Here is a 21,164-nt window from a genome sequence, read left to right on the forward strand (position 1 = left end):
CACCATGGAAACTCCACCCAAGTATCAGTCCCATTTTCCAGAACAAAATGGAAATAATACTCCTGCTATCTAAACCATCAGCTACAATCATTTAAACCCACAGCCAAAACGAACAAAAGCAACCACCACCACTCCCGCATTACTTCTAGCTCAAGCTGTAAATGCCGACATTCGCAAGTGGCCAGCCCAGCACATTTTGCGTGACTTCTCCGCTGCATGCTCCTCCACGCAGCACCAGCTGAGCAAGCAGCTTAGACCCTACTACATGACGGAGCTGCTGTAAGGAAACAGGGACCGTGTGCTGGCTTCACCACAGTAACACCAATTGCTTACATGTACATTCACCTGCGGCTGCAATTTAATGTCACAGATAGCTACCTCGCATTTGGCACAGGGCAGAGGGAACACCCACAGCGAGAGAAGAGCTGGTTCCTGTTTACAGGCCTGCAGCATCTTTCTAGGAGGAGTGATGGCTTTACAGTCTGGAGATCACTGCCAGGTCATACCATTAATATATACAAAGAAAGCAGCCAGTGAGCACACATGTTAATCCATTATTATTTATTAGCTGTACAGCAGTATATTCTCCTTCCCAGCTTTCAAACCCCATTACATATTTTATAACAGTATTTTTTTCCCATGTTGGCTTCCTAAAATAATGAAAAATATCACACAGTACAGCTAAGTACAAAAATGCATCAACCTAGAGTCTGATAGCTAAACTGATAGCTCTCTTAAAAGCGATACATAGAAGAAAAATTTGTTTGAAATCAGCAAGACTGAGGCTCTATAAAAAGCTTACATATTTTAACATGTGACAGTTCATATACAGGCATCATTTGTATTTCACATTATTCCTTTTTTGTCTTTATCAGAGATCCAAAATTGTATAATTACTGACCTATTAAAATTTCCTGGCCCAGGTTTTGAGGGCTGCAGTGACCCACTTATAAATCACCACTTCTTCCTTAACACAGGATTCATAAACACAAAATACAACTACAAGATAGAGCAAAGAAAATGTAGTCGTGAAATTATAACTCAAAAAGAAGGTTAATTATACATGTTTCAAATACCAGTTTTGTGTGCTTCAAAACCAGATTTCACGTGTGGGTTTCTCTTGTTCCGCAAGCAATAGTCTGGGTACATCTCTTTTCTACGTGATTGGTTATCAACAGCTTTTCCAACATTTACACTCTATCAATTCTCTTATCACTTAGTTTGAAAGGAATTAAAATACTGGGGTTTATTTAAACTGCATTTTTGCATACCTCTTAATTAATGGAAAAAGATTAAAATGTAAAAAAAAGTTATTTACAAGCTTGACCATTACAGAAATGCTTTGCAGAAAGCAAAGCATATTAAGGACAGAAACCAGTTGGAGCATGCCAAAACTACCGTGTGCAGCCGACTTGGAGAACCGGAGCTAGTCAGTGGGGAAAAGCAAAAAACATTTTAAAAGTCTAGAACCCTCCCAAGTCTGCATTTACAGTTAAAAACACTACTGAGAGAAGGAGGCTCAAGGACTCTGGGAACTGGAAGGGCAAGTCCGGAGTGGTTTACCACATACTCTAGTCAAGGCTTCCACTTTTGTATATTAAAACTTGGTGCATGTAAACAAGGCCCTTGGACCAGCTTTACAATGCAGTTCAGAGCAAAACTAAATCAAGCATCTCACAGGAAACCCTCAAGGACTCAAAAATATTTCCTAATGTTCCATGATCCTGTAATGCTAACATAAAACAGCAAGTTCTAGTTAAATCACATTCTAACATCATTTTGAAGTTTTATTTCCCAGTATGTTTGGTAAAATGGTCTAAAATGATGCATTTCCCAAAGCCAAGAAAAAAGGTAAAAGGAAAAATAGATTTGAGCCGCTTAAACACAGCCCAGGCCAGTTCAGTCAGCCAGCGTGGTCTTCCTCCATCACCGGTCCATCATGCTGAGAATCATCTCAGGAGTGAGGTCTCCATTGGGAGCTTCCACTACAGCAGGCTGAGCTTCCTCCTCTTCCTCTACTGTTTCCGCATCAGGTTCTTTCTTTACTTCAACTATAATATTTTCAATTTCACCAGTGTTCTGGTCTTCAACCTGAATGATTGCTGCAGCTACAAGGGCAGAAAACAAAAGGAGGAGGGGGAAAAAACATTTTTTTTTTTTTACTGGTTCCAGAGCTGGCCTGCACACCTCACCAGATAACTTTTCAGTAGATACTTAAGACTCTTCCATGGAAAGGGAAGGTGGGGCCCACAACTCACATTCCCACATTAGCAGGGAGCGATTCAACCTGCCTCATTCATCCAAGTATCAAGCATCTATTTCCTTGCCCCTCTGTGAAGATGTGCTGCCACTGCAACAGTTCCAGTACGCCTTCTGGTATTAAGACATTACTCAAACAACAGATATTGTAGAGTAATCAACAAACAAGACCATATCAGTGTATGGGCATAAGGCAAAACTTCAAATTCAGGGGAATCCAGTGATACTAGTGATGAATTCAGCATAAAATGTTTCCACAAGCTGTAATTCTAGGAAGGACAGAAGACACACTTGTAGCACTGAGCAGACAGGCAAGCCACCGGGGAAGCCACTACCCCTTGAAGGAACAAATTTGCCCTTCCTGCTTTGTTCCTAGAATTTATTTACTCAAGACTTTGCACAGTCACCAATGTCTATTCTTATGGAGAAAACTCTGTAGAGTTGAAATGACAGCTGCATTGATGCTATGCTCAGAACTACAGGCCTGAAGCATGTTTGCTTGTGGCAATACCTACAAAAGTCTACATAGGTAAGAATACCGCAGTGGTTGTACTAACAGGTGTTTTACCAGGAACTGTACATTAGTAGAGACACTGTAGCTGGTGCAAGAAGCAGTGAGCTGTTTGCACATCTATGAAATGGAATAATACTAAAGAAAAAATGTCCTCTCCTTTTAACGTGGTCTGAAGTGGCTATGTTCTCTTGTGACCACGAAACCCTTGCAACAAATTTCACACAAAAGGTGAGTTCTTGTTAAAATAGAGACAAGTACAGTTACCTAGTTTTTAAATAAGCTCACTTGAGGGGAGCAGTTGTCCTACAAGAACTGCCAAATCCAAGGAAAAAGCAGCTCAAGCAAGCAGTATAACATAAGCTTCAATTAGTGACTTACGCTGGGATTGTTTTGGTTGAGTGGCAGCTTTGCCTGGTGGTCTTCCTCTTCGTTTCTTACTGGGAGGTGGTGCAGGAGCCTCTTGCTCAACTTCTGGTTCAGCCTCAATTTCTACTGCTGTCTCCTCCTCATCTTCATTATCATCCAAATCTGGTTCAGCATTTTCCTCTGTAAGAAACATTGTATTAGGTAAGTCTTCAGTTTAAACAAGAAGCAAACACATCCATCTACAGAGAACCACCACCAAATCCTCATCCAAAAGCAGTCAACTCGGATGAGAAAGAAGGCAAACAAGTCCTTTGTTGAGAAGCTGGTGCCATAGACTGTTAGTCTGTTACCCTCACATTAGATGGAACAAGTTGTCCTTCAGAAAGCAAAAGAAAACATAATTATGTTAGGTTATGCAATAAAAGCGCCTCTGCACATCCATAAAGGAGCTCAGAAAGACAATGGCAGGAGGGAGACCAAATAATACACTGCTGGGCTACTCCCAGGTCCATCACAGGAGCCATCAGCCCATCAAAGTCCCACCTGCACAACTCAGAGGAGGTACACAGGGGTGCACAATGGAAGGAGGGAACCTAAATCAACTTCTGAGAAACAAACATCTTGTCCAGGCCACTCCCAGGTGAGCCACCAGCCCCAGCATGCAGGTGCAAACCCCACCATGATGAGTCATCAGGAGCAGCTCTCCTGATCACCTTTTACACTAAGGGGTATGGGGGAATTGAAAGACATGGATTTGATGGACAGACCACTCAGTGGATAAGGAATTGGCTGGATGGTCACACTCAAAAGAGTTGTGGTCAACAGCGTGACGTTAAAGTGGAGACCAGTGACAAGTGGCGTTCCTCAGGGGTTGCTCTTGGGACCGGCACTGTTTAACATCTTTGTCAGCAACATAGTGGGATTGAGAGCATCCTCAGCAAGTTTGCCAACGCCACCAAGCTGTGTGGTGCGGTCAACACACTGGAGGGAAGGGATGCCATCCAGAGGGACCCCCTAACAGGCTGGAGGAGTGCACCCGTGCAAATCTCATGAAGCTCAACAAGACCAAGTGCAAGGTCCTGCACATGGGTTTGGGCAATCCCAAGCACAAACACAGGCTGGGCAATGAGTGGATTGAGAGCAGCCCTGCAGAGATGGACTTGGGAGTGCTGGTTGGCAAGAAGCTCAACATGACCTGGCAATGTGTGTTTGCAGCCCAGAAAGCCCAGAAATCCTGGGCTGCATCAAAAGAAGTGTGGCCAGCAGGTCAAGGGAGGTGATTCTGCCCCTCTACTCTGTTCTCATGAGACCCCACCTGGAGTACTGTGTTCAGCTCTGGGGCCCCCAACATAAGAAGGACATGAACCTGTTGGATTGAGTCCAGAGGAGGGCCACAAAGATGATCAGAAGGCTGGAGCACCTCTCCTATGAAGACAGGCTGACACAGTTGGGGATGTTCAGCCTGGAGAAGAGAAAGCTCTGGGGAGACCTTATAGCAGCCTTCCAGTACCTAAAGGGGGGGCTGCAAGAAAGCTGGAGAGCTACTTTTTACAAGGACATGTAGTGATAGGACAAGGGGTAATGGCTTTAAACTGAAAGAGGTTCGATTTGGATCAGATATAAGGAAGAAATTCTTTACTGCAAGGGTGGTGAGGCACTGGAACAGGTTACCTGGAGACGTTGTGGATGCCCCATCCCTGGAAGTGTTCAAAGTCAGGTTGGATGGGGCTTTGAGCAACCTGGTCTAGTGGAAGGTGTCCCTGCCCATGGCAGGGGTGTTGGAACTAAATTATCTTTAAAGTCCCTTCCAACCCAAACCATTCTATGATTCTGTGATTCTATGAATTGCTGGCTGGGGGTGGGACACATAATGGGATGCAGGGGAAAGGCAGTTTTGGATCACACAGGATTACTTATGGGATGCTTAGGGGAGGGGCTGAGGTGATGTGGAGAGGAATAAGTGTGGGAAATAGGAGGGTCAAGAGGATAAAAGGGGCTGGTCACACATAAATAGTGGTAGCAGTCACTACAGTATCACTACGAAACACTAGAACTCAAAGAGGGATCCAAGAGCAAGTCTCCTAGCCCTGAAGAAACGGCAACACCATACTTCAGGCCTTCTCTGTTAAGTAGATAGGAAACCAGGGCAGCAGCTCCCAGACACTGGGACTTATGTCCAAGACCTCAAAATCTCAAGCTGAATATGGCAGAACCACACAAAACTGGGGAGTTCTTAAGCATTAAGGGTGAGCACATGTCTGCAGATTGCTCACCATGCTTTCCAGGGCCATTGACATACCGTTTACCAACCAGTCACTAAAAGGATCTTCCCCAAGACCTCTCTTCAGAGGCAGGACAGGTCTAATGCAGCATATTTTATGAGGCCCTGTCTACCCAAAGAATTTAAGATGGCACCTCCCATTCACATCAACTCTTTGCACCTCATTGCATTTTGGAGCTGATTCCAATCCAACAGTCCTCATGGCAAGCTGTGGGGTTTTTTTGCAACTTTTATGTTGTTAACTGAGCTTATTGTTCTACACTTTATTCTTCAGAACACTCCTTAAAGTTACTAGGTTAGCACCATCCGCATGATCTGAATGCCCTGGTCAAAACCAAAGCAGACAAAAAGCAGTAAGAGATGTCAAAGAGGATAGTATTGTTTGGACAGCAAAATGATTGCCCTTAAATTTGTAAGGGTGTCAACTGCATAGAAGAGTGGCTTCACTCATGAACAAAAGGGGCATTGCATAAGGCATACTTCTGTTTATCCACCTAAAGGGGAAAAAACAACTCAAACTGTCCCTTACATACACTGAGGCACATATACGCTACATTACTTTACACAGTCACTCAAGGAATATTCCTCAAGCCAAATTTCTTTCATTTATTGGATTTCCCAGGTGCCAGCTTTTTAGAGGTTCTTTATATCCCCCCTCTCAACTCAGTGTATCAACTAGAAGTCTGTCTAACATTGGGCAGACAGGCCAGATGGGAGACAAAACTATCATTTGCTATCTGGTATTTTTCCCATTAGCACAAGACGGGTCTGTTTCGTCACAGCTTTGCTCACCATTTTTAGATATTTAGCAGTTGCCAAAACTCATTAAACTGCAGATCGAGAGATAAAAACAACACTGAATAATGCAATTCTCCTGAGAATGTGGTTAGAGCCTCCTTCTTACCACTAGTCAGCTCACACTAGTCAATTCTTCACATCTATCAAATGATTCCTGAGAAGTCAACCCAGACTTGTCAACTCATCTGAGGCTGAAGGGATTCTCTCAGTTACAAAGTCTGAGCCACAGCTATACAGAGCTCATCATCAGTCCACCTAGCAAGCATGACTTCTGACCAGCTTCCCCAAAAAATTGTTTTGCACCTGAACCATATCAACTAAATAAAATCTGGGGTTTTAGAATAGGCTAAACTCCCAGGAAGCCTACAAATCAGATAAAAATTAGATACTCCAGAATCCCATATTTTTAATTACCTTCCATCAAGGCAGTTATTTTACTCTCTCTACCTCCATGACCTTTTCATATTTTAAATGAACAATCAGTTAAACGTGCTTTTATTCAACTGATTGTAACACTTTTTTTCAAATATCTACAAACATGGTATTAAGCACTTATTTCTACAGTTTTTGCAGTCAAGGTTTGCACAAGCCATTTGACCATACTCATCCTATAAAACCTGTTTGCCACATAAGCATTTCAGATACGCATTCTCTAGCCAGAAAGATCCCTACACCCCTTGATTAATTACATAAAGCACTCCAGATAAAAGACTAATCAGCAACACTGCTTTTGCAGAGTCATCTTTGAACTGGTTGGTCTTGAGACTCTACTTCGACTTTCCTGCTGAAGACATGACTAAGCTTTCCCTCTACCAGGAGGTAAGACTATGACTGAGTTTTTCCTTCACAATAGGACCGCAGTGAAGGTGATCACTACCTGCTGCAACAGCTTCTGCCGTCTCCCTGTTCTGGATGAGCTTACAGACAGTAGCCACCCTATGACAAATTGCACCTAACCCATCTTCTGGCACACTATCCAGGAAGTCAGAGCCCTTCAAAAGCCATCTTCTCAATATCAGCATACATGCAAACATACGCGTGAAGCAGAAGACACCACCAGCTCCTTGACCCTTCAATTGTCTCAACAGGCCGTCCACAACAGTCCATAGATTGCCAGTACTGTCTCCACGATTCTCTTGGATGCTGGCAGCCTTCCTCCACAGAAGCAGCCAAGCTATTCAGCAGTGGGGTCATCTGGACATGCCACATGCCACCCAATAGCAGTGAAGCAAGAACATGTACCATTTCATAGCAGTGCACCACAGAAACACACAGGCTCTTTTGGGACACTGAAAGCATTACCAGAGAATTTCTCACACAGAAGAGCAGGCAGGACAGGAACTGCGCAGCCTAGGCAAAGGGTGTCAGACTGTTTTTTCAACTACTCTGTCTTGGAAGAGGTCCGGGACAGCAGAATCTATACTATCCCTCACAGGCAGTCACCTCTGTACTTGGCCACATACCATCATTTTTTGCTTGCCAACTAGATAAAAGCTTTTCAAGTGCCAGAACAAACCTGCAGAACGGGCAAACTAACAGCTAACACACACAGCAAATCACAGGCCTGTAGTTCTCAGAATGTACTGAGCCATTTCTTACCACTGTCAGAGGAATCTTCTTTCTTAGACCGCATCTTTCTCTTTCGGCCACGTTTGCCCTTCTTTGTCTCTCCTCCATTCTCTCCTTCCCCACCATCTAGGCCAGAGCAGTTATCAGCATGTCTGGCCATTGTGTTCTACTCAAAGAGAAAAAACACAACAAAAAAAATACAACATGCATTGAATCCAAGATCAGATATTCTGGCTCTATATTTTCAAACACATTTCTGGTAACTTGCATTTTTTCTTTTTCTTTTCTTAAGAAAGATGATTTAGGGGAAACTGGTAAATTTCCATCAAATTTATGAATAAAAGTTGCATTTTCACATTGCTCATGATGTCACCCCTAATACATGCTAGTACTAATTCTGAATTATACTAGGTCTCCCCCCCGCTCTTTTCCTCTCAGAAAGAAGTGCTCCATTTCAGAGATCAGTATTGTGCCATGTACCTCATGCACCTTTCCTTTTGGGTAAACATGTTCCCCTCCCCTTGGTTAAAAGCCTCATTCCACCACAAAACACCACAATTCAAAGCAGTATATTCCCTTACCCTGCGAGTGAATGTTTTGCCACACTTGGAACAGACGAAGGCAGCAGGGACAAAGTTAGGATCGTGGTATCGTTTGAAGTGCATATCGAGGAGCTGTTTCTGACGGAAGGTTTTATCACAATGGCTACAGGCATAAGGCTTTTCTCCAGTATGGGTCCGTTTATGCATGACCATGTGTCGCTCCTGACAGGGACAAGACAGGAAAAGTAACTTGAGAACTCAGATATATGGATACAGAAGAGTGAATTTTCAGCTAAAGGAAGGCCAAAACTTTATCCTTAATATCAAGGAAAGGATGATTCTGCAGGAATGTGAGAACATCTTGACTGATGGCATAATCAGTCCTAGCTACTTCCATCCTAGATGGACTCTTATCCCTTTGTCAACAGATACATCAAGGTTGTGACTTAGAAAGTACTTCTCTACAGGGGAACGCTACACCGTCAAGAAGCAAAGGCCACTGAACCTTCCTTCACACCCTTCAAAAGATTTAGAGAGCTAATTTGATCTTGACAGCTGGTCAAACTTAACAGCTAAGATTTCCACCTTATATTTTTAGCTCCTGTTCTAATGCTCATAAGAGGTGCCAGTCCCCCAAAGCTTACCTGTCTGCATGCATAATCGCACTGGTCACACTTGAAGCGCTTCTCATTCTTGTGAGACTTTTGATGCTGTATGAGGGCATACCGCTCATGAAACACAGCGTCACAGTAGCGACACTTCTTGCCCTGTTCGATGTAGGAATGCTGCTTTCGCAAATGGACACCTAGGAGTAAAAGAATCAGAGGCTTTAATCACCGTGCCTTTCTAAGCATGAAAGGCTAGCCTACAGTTCCCTTAGCAATCTCCTTGCATGCAGTCTCAAGCTCAAGCCAAAAAAGTGAAATAGTTAATTTGGGATTCTACCAAAAACCTAAAAGACTCTCAATGAAAAGCACCCAGAACAATTTCTAGACAGAAAGGTCTTGCAGAAAAACTCCATTGAGTTTTTCCACAGCATTCTAGATTTGGTTATTAGTCAGCCTGTGCTGATACAGTACACTTGCATTTGATTAACATATGTTTGTCACACTAAAGTGCCTCGTGGACCGTTATGCCAGGTAATACACTGGGGGAAACAGGATTTTCTGCAGGATTAGAAGTCAGAGTGACAGGGCTAGAAGGCAACAGGGATACCAGCAGATAATCCCCAACAGAGGTTTTAGTCACTTCTTTAAAATCCTCCAACTAGGAGCATACCACAGCTGCACAAGGTAGCTTACAGTAGACTAAAGCATTATGAGAAGAAAAATTCTTCATAGCTAACATCAGTTTTCCTCTGTTGTAAATCAGCTTGTTTGCTCCCGACATCAACTGACTGCCATACTCTCAAACTGCCTCTTGCTGTAGCACTTTACCCTTGTCTTTATTGGAAGGGAGCCCGCCTCCCCATTACTTGGGTGATATTCTGTTTATAGACAGTAAGTTCTGCCAAATCGTGGCTTCTTCCTTCTCCTCAGCTGCTCTGGCCGTGATATTATTTTTCACCTTCTTGTAGAACATAAGAGAGCTTGCCTGCTGGAATCACACTGGGTACTGCTTGCTAGAGTAAGACTCTCCTACTGCAAGAACTCAAGGCTTTGTGACAACTCAAGTCTTTCCTACCCTGTCTGTGGCACACAGCTCCACACCCTGGAAAATTAAACTATTTGGTCTAATTCAAACCTTTCAGCTTGATGACAATACCTCTGCATGAAACTTAATAGCCTCCAATGTACAGGAGGTCAAGCCAAGTGACTTCTGGGTTTTTCAAACCTCAATCCACATACAGTTGTAATCTCAGTCCAAGTTCAATAAATGCCTTGCATCTATAGGCCTGAAAACAGTAACTTGCCTTGTGTGCTTGGAAAACACACTACATTTTCAAATAATGAAAAAAACCTTAAAATTCTTAGTTTGCAGCAGCTATTGTAAGGTAAAAGTGTGTATTACCAGCCACACATCTAATCCTGTGCTTCATGTTGTACAGTTACCAGAAGTATTAGGTAAATAAAAAAAAGTCAGCAGTTGGGTTATGTGAACTCTGTTTCTGGGAAGTGTTTCATAGAATCTTCACCAAATGGCCACTTTTGTGAGATACATACCCAAGTCACTCTTTCTCGCTATAACAGTATCACAGTGAGGACAGTGAAATTTGGCCACATTCTCCGTGTGCTTCTGCAAAATGTGCATCTTCATGGTACCACTCTGAGTGAAGCGAGCATGGCAGATGTAACATTCATATGGCTTCTCTCCTTCAGTAGCAGGAGGAAAAAAAATAGCACAAGTACTTTTATTAAAAAGAAATCTCACCAAGAAGCCCCAAACAAAACAACCTCCCAAAAACTTCCAACAGGCAGCTAGTTGATAGAAAATAGTAACCCTAGAAAGAGCTCAGTAACGTCTCTTTCTCTATAAATTTTAGCTTCAGCATGCATCTTTCTACAAAGAGACTCGAGTCCAATCTTTAAGCAAATGAGTTAAATTGTTATCCTTACTCTGAGAAATGTATGGAAGACCTACACACAGGCTGCCAGAAGACAGGAAGTGGCATCAGTTTTTTGGGGGGCTTGTGGGTTCTGAATGCTCATGTATACATGCAAGGGCATTTTTTTCCCCTTCAATTTTAGCAATAATTTGGCATGCCAGTAACATTCTGTGCTAAAACCATCCCTATTTCTATTAAAGAAAAAATTTAGGATCTTTACAAACTAACATGCATGAGACGCTTTTGCAACTACACTCAAGCATGAAACTGTAAAAGGCTATAATCTTCAACCAGTAGTGGAAAACTGGTAATAGAAGTTTCTTCTGTTCACACTGGAAGTGCCTGTACTTTATCAACTCAGTCAGACTGGAAATCAGAATTCTCCAAGCTCATTTCTCAATGCAGTAGTTACTACCAGGTTATGAATTTACAAGTGCTTAGAATCATGGTGCACTCTCTTCATTTACAGATTTTATAAAGGTTTTTTATTAAACTACAAAATTATATTTCTTTTGCTGTTTAAGTGTTAGCACCCATTGTACACAGCCTCAGCACTCTTGACGCTAAACAATAAGTAACACACTAAAAACCCATGGCATCAATACCAGAGTGGGTCCTCATGTGCCTCTTCAGTTTGTAGGTATCCCTGCTGGCATAGCTGCACAAGCTGCACTGGAACGGACGCTCTCCAGTGTGAGAACGAATGTGGCGTTTCAATTTGCTAACCTGGAAGTCAAAAGCAAGACTGAAATTAGCATAGATGAGCAGGTCAGTTTGCCAAAAGTACAAGAAATCAGTCAAGATTAAGTTTAAGGCAGTCTATTTTTATCTTATCACTAACCCAAACAAGCATGTTCTAATGCCATTTTTACACTGCACATAGCCACTCACTCCTGCCCACTCTACTTCACCTCCCAACCTCATTCCCAGTCTTGCTTGATGCTTGCTCCCACGTTCAGCGCAGCCTGGTTTAGAGTCTTGTGCTCACCTTACTGTTATCAACCATCTCAGCATCTGAAGACACGCTAAAATTTGAAAGTGTCCTGGAGAGGCACAAGAAAGTGTTCTGGGAAAGCATGCACCCAAGGAACATTGCGGGAGGCGAGTGTCCCCTGTACAGTATATTCTTCTCCACAGGGTGCTTTCTTGGGTCCTCTCCAGTTACTTTGAGAAGGATAAGATAAATCAATTTCTTGCTAAGAACAACAAAAAAATCTAGTCCTACAATCAACAAGGTGACTTAATTCCCTTCCTCTCCTGCTTTTATCTAGAAGGCACCAACCCAGCTTAAAGGTCAGCATGAACTCAAACGTTAAGGCATTTCTTGCTCAAACGTAACCACGCTGCTTAATCACCAACCTATGTCTACAAAACGCAGCACGAGCTCACATATAGATCAACTTGGTTATTTGTTCCTAACTCATACTACGAAAACTACTGCAACACAATTTATTCAGCACTCAAACCACAAGGCATGGAATTACAGCACTGCAGCCACAGTGTGGATAGGAAAAAAAAGCTCAAAGCCCCTACTCAACCTCTCCCCACTGTGGCCTTCTTCCACTGCAGACATCCCCTTGTTTGTTTGTGTTTTTTTTTTTAAATTATGGTGCTCATCATCTTGCTCAAATTCCCCATCACAATATAAAGGCTGTCCTGTAGCATAAGAAACAATACTGCATAGGGGAGAGCATTCAAGGAAGCTTAATTTACTTGAGCAAATTAGACAATCACCCAGTATTACCAAAGCTGCTTTTCACCAATATTGAGGCAAAGGCTCATTAGTTTTTGCTACAGTCACCTTAGTGGCATAAACCAATCATATGCAGAATGCACATTTCTAAAATGGGAGAGTACCTCTAGTCTGAAAGTACATCCTTACTGCAGCAGGAGATGGCTGCCTTCAAGACAGAGCATGCTATGACTCCTGCAATCATCTTAAAGGCCAAATAATTTAAGAAACAATGACAATAACTATTGTCTCCAAAGAGGAAGTGGACATCACCTAGGATTTCTGTGCATAAATGCTCTCTAACTGTTTTCTCATTAACTGAGGAAACCCCACCATTTGCTTCCAAGAACAGACCTGATTTATAACTTTTTCTTCTCAGAGCCTTTTAAGCAAATGGCCAAAGAGGAAATGCCTAAGAACAGTTTGTAACAGATGGTGAACAAGCTTTGAAGCGTACAAGGAAGTATTCAGTGCTGTAACAATTAACCAACATACCTCCACACTAGCATAATCACACATTGAACATTTGAATGGTTTCTCATGGGTATGTTTGTAGCGGCGATGCCGAACCAACTCTCCACTGGTCACAAAGGCCATGTCGCAGTCTGGGCACTTGTGAGGGCGAGTACCTAATAGTTTGCAGCAAAACAGGAAGATGATGACAGAAGAGAATATGGAACAGTTTGGGGGTTATTTTTTTGTTTTTAAACTGAATTAGCAACATTGCTTTCACATTCTGAAAGATTAGAGAAGCAAATAACACACAAGAGTCAACTTTTGTATAAATAACTAATGGATTGAAGATCTTAGAGAATTAATATCCTTTCAGTGAGGAAACAGACTCCCTTATTTTTGTATCACTTGGTTATTTACAAATTTCAAACCACCCAGTTAGACATAAGTACGCAGAGAAAACAAGGGATATGAATTACATTTTTTTTGCAGAAAGGTCACAACAAGCTTAAGTTTAATTACAGTTCAATTACCTGTAGTTTTATACCAGAAACTTTAGTAAGGAGCAACAGAAATGTGCTACAGTTCCTAGCCATAAGTTTTATTGGTCCAGTTTATAACCTACTCCTTGGGGTTTTTTTTGTTGTTGTTATTTTCAGTTCCCTTATGTTTAAGCTCGAGCCTCATTCTCATCTTACTTTTCTGCAAACAGCAGCAACGCAAAGCTTAAACACAAGTACTAACACTGAAGACAAATGGAACATTTCTGTAACCTCAGGTAATTTCAGATCAAGCCCAGGATCAGTTTTATCCCTGTGTACAGGACAAGCTCTGTACCTGACCTGGCCAGGCAGAAAACTGCATTCATATGAGAAACAAATGACAGCACTGCATGGTTTCTTCCTTTTTAGCTTGTTCCATAAGAGAAATTAGATTCAAGATAGATCCATCCTGGTTTTATATCTGTTCTAATGACAGAGCAGATCCTACAAACAATGTACACAAAAGCAAGAGTACCTGTGTGAGTGTTGAGGTGGTTCCTCAGCAATGTGACTGTCCGGAAAGCTCTGCCACAGAGATGGCACTTATGTGGTCTTTCATCAGTGTGGCTTTTCATGTGGCGGTCCAAGTTGGAACGACGCGGACAAGTGTAACTGCACAGTTCGCACTGGAATGTCTTCTTTACACCTAGCCATGAAGGAAATAATCCTTACTCTCGACTGTGGTCTACTGCATAACGTAAGAGATCAGCAGGGAAAAGGAAAAGCTTCTTGGAGATGTAACTACTACAAGGAAACATCATGTACCATTAAATCCAACCGCATACCCTTACGAACAGTCATTGCTGACTATGGCTGACTTGGTTTCAATTTTCATTAGTATGCCAGCACTCAATGGTCCTTCTCCACTCTAAAAAGGGCTGCTTAACTTACAGTTTTAAGAAAAGTCAAACATATATATTGCTGTATTTTGCACCACCTACCTTACCCAGCAATTGGTTAGGAAAAAACCCACAGAACTAATTATACTGTTGGTTCCTGATGTAAACCACATGTACATAAACTCTTACATATGCATTACAGCAAAGAGAAGAATCTTCTCAACTCTAGTTATATGGGAATATTAATGCCACAGCATCACACTCGAGGAAAATGAGCTCCTTTACAGCCTAGATGGACAAGATGGGAGGTTTGCCCAGGAAACAATAGAGCTGAGTGCTATTATATAAAGAATACATGACACTGGGCATGTCTGCTTTCCTCCCACTTGCATCTACTCACACTTCAATCATATTGCAAGGTCCCACCATAACAAATACATTTTTAAAATCCACTTGCAGATGGGGAGCTTACCTTTCTTTTTAATTTTTGTTGGTTTAGGTGGCTTCATATTGCCCACCACCTTTTCTGCATTGACCTCAGACAACAAACCCTCCTGCTGCTCTTCTTCAAAGTCATACACAGAGACATCCACATCTTTGCCTTCCTCAGTGTAGCGAAGCTTACTCTTTTTGTTTTTCTTTGTTTTTTTGGCTGGTGGCTGATAGTCTGGATCTTTTTGCCAATTGGGATCTTCCTGTGGCTGAAGTTCACCTTGTTCCAGTGTCTCCACCTCACCATTTGCACCCACTTTCACTACTTGGAAGCCTTCCGGTAAAGGGAGGGTGTGACAGATCATGGGCTCTCCCTCTTGCAGGCCTCCTTTGGAAACCTCATTTTCATAAGCTCCCTGAAGTTCTTCCACAGATGTGGTGGCAACAGGTACAGTCACTGGTACAGGTACTTGGACCAGCTGAAGCTCACCAAGGTTTATAGGCTGCTCTTCCATATTAACAACCTGAAGTGTTATGATCTGCGTGTCATCCACCGTAGCCTCCGTTTCTTGAGGCACTGCACCTTCCATTACTTCAGTCTTCATCTGAAGAAGAGTTGGATCCAGCTGTTCCATCATCACCATCTGCACACCACTGTTGACATCCTGCACTACTTCACCTCCATCTGCTTGGTTTGGTGGTATATGACAAGCATCGTCCTCCTGCCCACCTTCACGTCGCCTTTGATAGGTTTTTCTCTCTTTCCCTTTAATAAAAGTTTCCGATTCCTCCACAATAGCTTCAACTGCCTCACCTTCCATTTCACCTTCCTGCTGTAAAAACAAGAGAATGAATGCTGCACACCATTCAATGTATTTTAGCAACTGCACAAACCCCACAGAGGGACAAGTGGCCTAACTGAAAACAACCAGCTCAAGAGCAGCAACATACTGCAATCATATTCAGAAAATGGGATTTGGTAACTGTAGGTCTCTCCTAGCGTATTGCCACCATAAACCAAGGCAATCACAGAATGCTGCCTGAAGTGAGACAGCTGTACCAGTTTCTCGGAAAGGACAGAAAGCAAGGAGGAGAAATTAAGTGATACGCATGTTCCCATTTCTCAAAGACCACAAATCCCACAGGCAAGATGTACAGCAGTATTGTTCTTTACTGAGCTTGTTTAGTCACTTCACACAGTTTAGCAATATCAGAGGCAGTCTTTGGCTATAAATTTTAAAGATACAAAAATAACGTACTGTTAAAAGTAAAAAGCCAACCTTAAAGAAAGTCTTGCATTTGAGAACTGCAGAACTTTTCCAGGAAGAAAAAGCACTAAGAATTGAGCACACGTCTCACTTGTTTCATGTTAAACAACTACTATTTCCTGTATGTTTAAACTCCTCTGAACAACAAAAGTAAAAAGGACATAATCGAGCTAGGTGTATTTCTTGTAAGCAGCATGGAGTTCAACTCCTGCTCCCACTTCTGGGCACCGCCTGGCCCCTGAGCAGAGCAGAGGAAAGGATGATGCATGGTGCCCTCTTCGGGCCAAACGAGCTGCAGCAGGCAGACAAGGCTTAGGTACAATTTTACTTCAATGTAAGTGATGGGGACTCAGAGCTGGTGGACTCTAATGATTTCTCACGATACCTGGGTTAAATCTATCCACATAGTCATAAACAAACAACAATATTGAAGCTTAGCATTTTGGTGGGCCTTAACTGTAATTCTGAAAATAGCATAACATTGAGATTTTTCTTCCTTCTCAGACCATCCAGGATTCTTCTCTGCAGTCAGGGTAAAATATGAAATTCCTGTATTCTCATTCTGCAGGAAGGTTGCTTCCAGAGTAATAATACCTGAAAGAAATTATCACTTTGCAGCTGTCTTTTTCCCCAAATGAAAATAACAAAACTCATAGTAAAGCAGTATTTTGTAAGTCTACCTCTGTTTCAGGTGGTTTGCCTTGGGAAAAATGAAAGCAGATTCCACAACCATGTCAAATACGTTCCCTGCATCAGGATATACTTTATTATACCCATCACTTAAGTGTTAAAAAGGTACCAAGGTCAATTTTACTGCTGAAACAAGTAACAAAAATGCCGGTTTCCTTACAAAGCTTGTGACAAAGTTCTGATTCCAATTCCAGATTTGGTAAGAGACTTCCACATTTTCCTATTGGATTGACTGGCCTCTCAGACCAATTAACGGAACCTATTTAATCTGTCTTGTGAACTCAACACTTAAATCTCACACCATACTACTTTCAAATATCTACACTTAATCTTGCATATGCATTTTTGAAATACACAGGCTTACATACATAAACATGAAACAGCTGTTAGTCTTCACCAGCTTTAAGAATTACAGGACATGTAATTGTTATTATTTTTAGAGTCTCCTTGCTTTTAATCTACTGCCTTTTCTAGTATCATCCACTTCTGCTGTGAGAGCAATATAGTTCATATTGTTCTTCAGCCTGCTCAGACTAGGGACATCTATTAATGTCCGTCATGATATTCATTATGTCGTGGGCAGCAGCAGTCTCCAGGGGGCACCAAATACCCAGAAATGCTGACATATGGCTTCATGTGCACTCCCTGCAGGGATCCAGCCTCTCCTTTCCTTTACCACCCATCAGCTTTTCCAGTCAAAGCAAATCCATATGGATAAACAGCTGAAGTACACAAGATGATGTAAGTACTTAACACTGGCCAGCAGGTGATCAGAACTAGTCTTTGGTCTACAGCAACTGCAAAACAATTGGAGCAAATTGTTTTTCAATTATCTCAAGTAGTTGCAGAGAGACAGAAGGAGAAGCCTCTTCAGGTGACCAGAATTCTCTGAACAAGAAAAGGACTGACAGAGCTAAACAAAAGATAAGAATATGGTAAATGGCTGGGAGGGTGGGGGAGGCAATAATAACAAAAGATTTAAGACAGAAGGAAAAAATGGCAAAAGCCCATCTGCAGAGCTAATGCAATTCCACTGTGGTGCCTTGTAGAGGAACAGAGCAGAGGTCAGCAACCTTGACACAAACACATGCAGCTCTGAGCAGTTCAGGTCAGGTTCTCATAAGGACCTCCACGTTAATTGCCAATATCAAAGTTGGTAACAAGCCTGCTAAGTCACCTGAAAGCAAGCCAACAGGCCAAGATTTGCAAGTGTCCTCTAGGATCCTGCAGAAGCAGGTCCTCCAGTGGAGCGGTTGGAAGGCATCATCTCAGACTTGCACACCAGAAAATCCTGGGTCCACCAAGGAACAGGTCACTCACATAGATGAAGACTTTTGCATATGGCTCATGTTGTCAGGAAAGTTTGCCAGCCTAGGAATGCAGGCTTACACTGAGACCAAATAAATGCCTGCAGGCAAGACTTAGCTTACAAGGATCCTCACAATGAAGGGTGTACACACGTGTGAAATAAGTAGAAGGCCTCTCACAACCATTCAGCAAAGAAACCAAGATACCCCTATTTTTTCCAGCTCCCTCTCTTATTTTAGAGATGATTATCTCTTACCCTAGAGTTACCTGTCGCTACTCGCCACATCCTCCTGCGAAAGCCAGACCCCAAAGCAGCAGGCCCAGTGAAGCACGGCTGTCCTCCAGCGGTGAGCGACACACACTGCAGCAGCGCAGCCGGAATGGTCTCCTGCCACCTCCTCTTTCACCACCCTCTAGTTCATCCTGACTCCTGTACTCCAAAACTCAGCACACGGATAAGCATTTACTCCTGCCTGTTCCATGCTATGCACTACAGACTGTTCCTTTCAGTAAATTAATCTGAAAATGACTGTTTTTAAAGCAGGCTCTTGCCAGCAGAGGAAATGTTACAGTATTTTAAAGAAAACTACAAACACTCCAGGTTAAACTAACAACATACCATGAAAATACAGAAATATACAGAAGGAATCTCGATTGATGTCTTGGCCAGCTCAAAAATCTTGCCAAGCTACCAAGATTTCTTCCCAAGAAAGCGTGGATTTTCAAATTAAAATACTTCTACAACTGGGGGGGGGCACAGGATGGCCTCTAAACTTGAGAGGAAAGGGGGCTAGACAAGATGTATGGGCTCTTTCTTTCCTATTAAATTGGCTCTCTGGACAGACTCTCCATCTCTGCTGTGGTGAGCTTTGCACTGCCTGTCCATGTCACTTCTCAATCACTCTGTCTTAAAGTATTAGCCAGATTTTGTCCTTCCTCTATTTCTTTTTTTTTAAACTTAAATGTCTTCTTCACAAAGTGGGTTTTAGAGGAAGGTTTTATATTTATTGGAGGAGTCACCAGAAGATACCATCAACTCACTGATTGTGATCCCGCAGCTTGCTGAGGATTTTCCATTTCCACTAATTTTAACAGAATTGGATTTTCCTCATCTTTTTACAGATTTACGCTCCTAGAAATTACCCAGCCAAGTTCTGAGACAAAGTTTCTGATATTTCAGAGAACATGCATCGCTTGCTACAACCAAGACCATTATAGCAGAACACTACGAATAAAAACTGCTCAATATATTTTGCCTTACCATTCTCCCAACTTTTTATTTCTGCCTTTTATCTTCAGCTCTCTTCCTACCAGTTACTGTACCTTATACCAATAGCTTAGTTCCACAATGACTGACTCTAAAAAGGAAAACAAAGCAGCAGGTTAACAGAAGATGATTTGGTAAATCAAGACTGAAAAAAAAAATGAAAGAGAAGAGCTTCCAGAATAAGGATAGTGACCAAGGAAAGACCAAAGAACATTTGAAATCAACACCACAATTCCCATGCAATAGCTCAAGCTAGTCTTGACAAACATGCTCGCTCAACAGGCTCTACCAACTCAAATGAGACACACTGGATCACTAAACAGCTCAATGCACTGTCACAATCCAATTAGCCAGGTAAAAAGTTGTGACATCCAAACAACAGACCTAAGCTTTCTCAAATAACAGACAGGCAGCTCATCTAAAATACTGAAACAAGCAGAAATAAGATGGGGTATGCATTTGATACAACTGACACCTTACTCCAGTGAAAGGAATCAAAAGATTGCTTGAGAGAAAGTAATTTAATGCCAACAGACCTACTAACTGCAGCACAGGAAAAAGTCTCAGCCCAACTACAATAGAACGTTTTGCCATTTTGGGTCCCCTCCAAAAGCCTCACACTTAACCAGCATAGCATTCAGCTTGAAGGTATAAACTCTTAACATTCAGGAAGATGATTTAAGAAAACTTCCAGTACAGCAAGGCAGATAAAACTCAACACATCAACACAAAAAGACAGCATTCAATTAATGCAGTCCTACAACAGCATTAATCTTAATTGTAGAAATATTAAAGACAACTTGCTGTAGATGTCAATGCAGACAGTACAAACCCAGAGACAGATGTTTATATATTAGGATAGCTAGTGCCAGTGAATGTTCTTCTAGCTGGGTTATTTATAATAAAGCTACTGTCACAAAGAGGCATTTGCCTGCCTCTCAGCCAATGTTAAAAAAACAAACCCTGAACTGCATCAAGCCTCATGGACCAAATAACAGCAAAATATTTTTTTTTGCCAAACAAAGCACAGTCTCACTAAAAACTGTAGGACATTCAAAGCAATTGAAAAGTAGATTTAGTGCTGTAATATACAGTTCACTTGAGCAAAATAATAATAATAATAGAAACAATGAAACCAAATGCTAGCTGTCAATTAGTTTTTGGCATTCATAAAATAATGAAAATATCAGCAGCTACATTAGTGCAAGCAAAAAAAAAAGCCAAACCCCTGCAACACATTCAGACTTTGAACTCCACTCAATCCACATACACATCCCACTCCAAAATTGTCATGGCTTTGACACTTATGGATTAGCCACTTATTAAAATTGATATGTGAGTGGAAATAAAGCACTATGTTAAAACATGGAAGACTTAGGTTTCTCCTGCATACCCTGGGAACCTCTGAAAGTTGAAGAGAGGAATAAGCAAAAACTTCACCCAAGAGTCTACAGTTATGCAGTATTTCTGCCACTTAAAGCAAGAGGAAGATTTAAAACAGAAAAGTCCAACAGGGTTTATGACAAACAGGCAAATTTTTTTCTTTTTTTTTTTTTTTTTCCTGCTTGCAGTCAATATTTATGTCTATGTAAGTATTTAAGGACATTAGCAGATGCAAAGTAACTGCAGTGCTTGGTAATTCTCCTTCCTCATTGTGAAATAGCCGTATCTTTCTTCTGAAAAGCCTCTCAACTAAGCATTAGTCAAAGATAAGGGAGTTTAACAGGTAGGCAGCCTTGGCATTTCCTCCAGCAGGGCT

General features: G+C 41.9%; 1 protein-coding gene across 9 annotated transcripts in view; it reads right to left on the bottom strand.

Annotated features, from left to right (window-relative positions):
* Positions 1-550: 550 nt before the first annotated feature.
* The window catches only part of CTCF (CCCTC-binding factor), a 37,850-nt gene continuing 17,236 nt past the window's right edge, over positions 551-21,164 (bottom strand). For 6 of the 9 annotated variants that reach the window (XM_075040474.1, XM_075040475.1, XM_075040471.1 and 3 more), the window contains 10 exons: positions 14,913-15,705; positions 14,077-14,247; positions 13,102-13,235; positions 11,480-11,600; positions 10,492-10,641; positions 8,974-9,134; positions 8,369-8,551; positions 7,818-7,953; positions 3,152-3,319; positions 551-2,108 (listed from right to left, as the gene is read on the bottom strand). In XM_075040474.1, coding sequence (XP_074896575.1) covers positions 1,927-2,108; positions 3,152-3,319; positions 7,818-7,953; positions 8,369-8,551; positions 8,974-9,134; positions 10,492-10,641; positions 11,480-11,600; positions 13,102-13,235; positions 14,077-14,247; positions 14,913-15,693 — 2,187 coding nt within the window. In that variant the 5' untranslated portion in view covers positions 15,694-15,705 and the 3' untranslated portion in view covers positions 551-1,926. Of the gene's footprint in view, positions 2,109-3,151; positions 3,320-7,817; positions 7,954-8,368; positions 8,552-8,973; positions 9,135-10,491; positions 10,642-11,479; positions 11,601-13,101; positions 13,236-14,076; positions 14,248-14,912; positions 15,706-18,405; positions 19,404-21,164 lie in introns of those variants that run through there. The other 3 variants (XM_075040478.1, XM_075040477.1, XM_075040476.1) reach the window with 2 other exon arrangements.

The sequence above is a fragment of the Buteo buteo genome, chromosome 11 (genome assembly GCF_964188355.1).
Source record: "Buteo buteo chromosome 11, bButBut1.hap1.1, whole genome shotgun sequence".
Taxonomy (NCBI): Eukaryota; Metazoa; Chordata; class Aves; order Accipitriformes; family Accipitridae; genus Buteo; species Buteo buteo.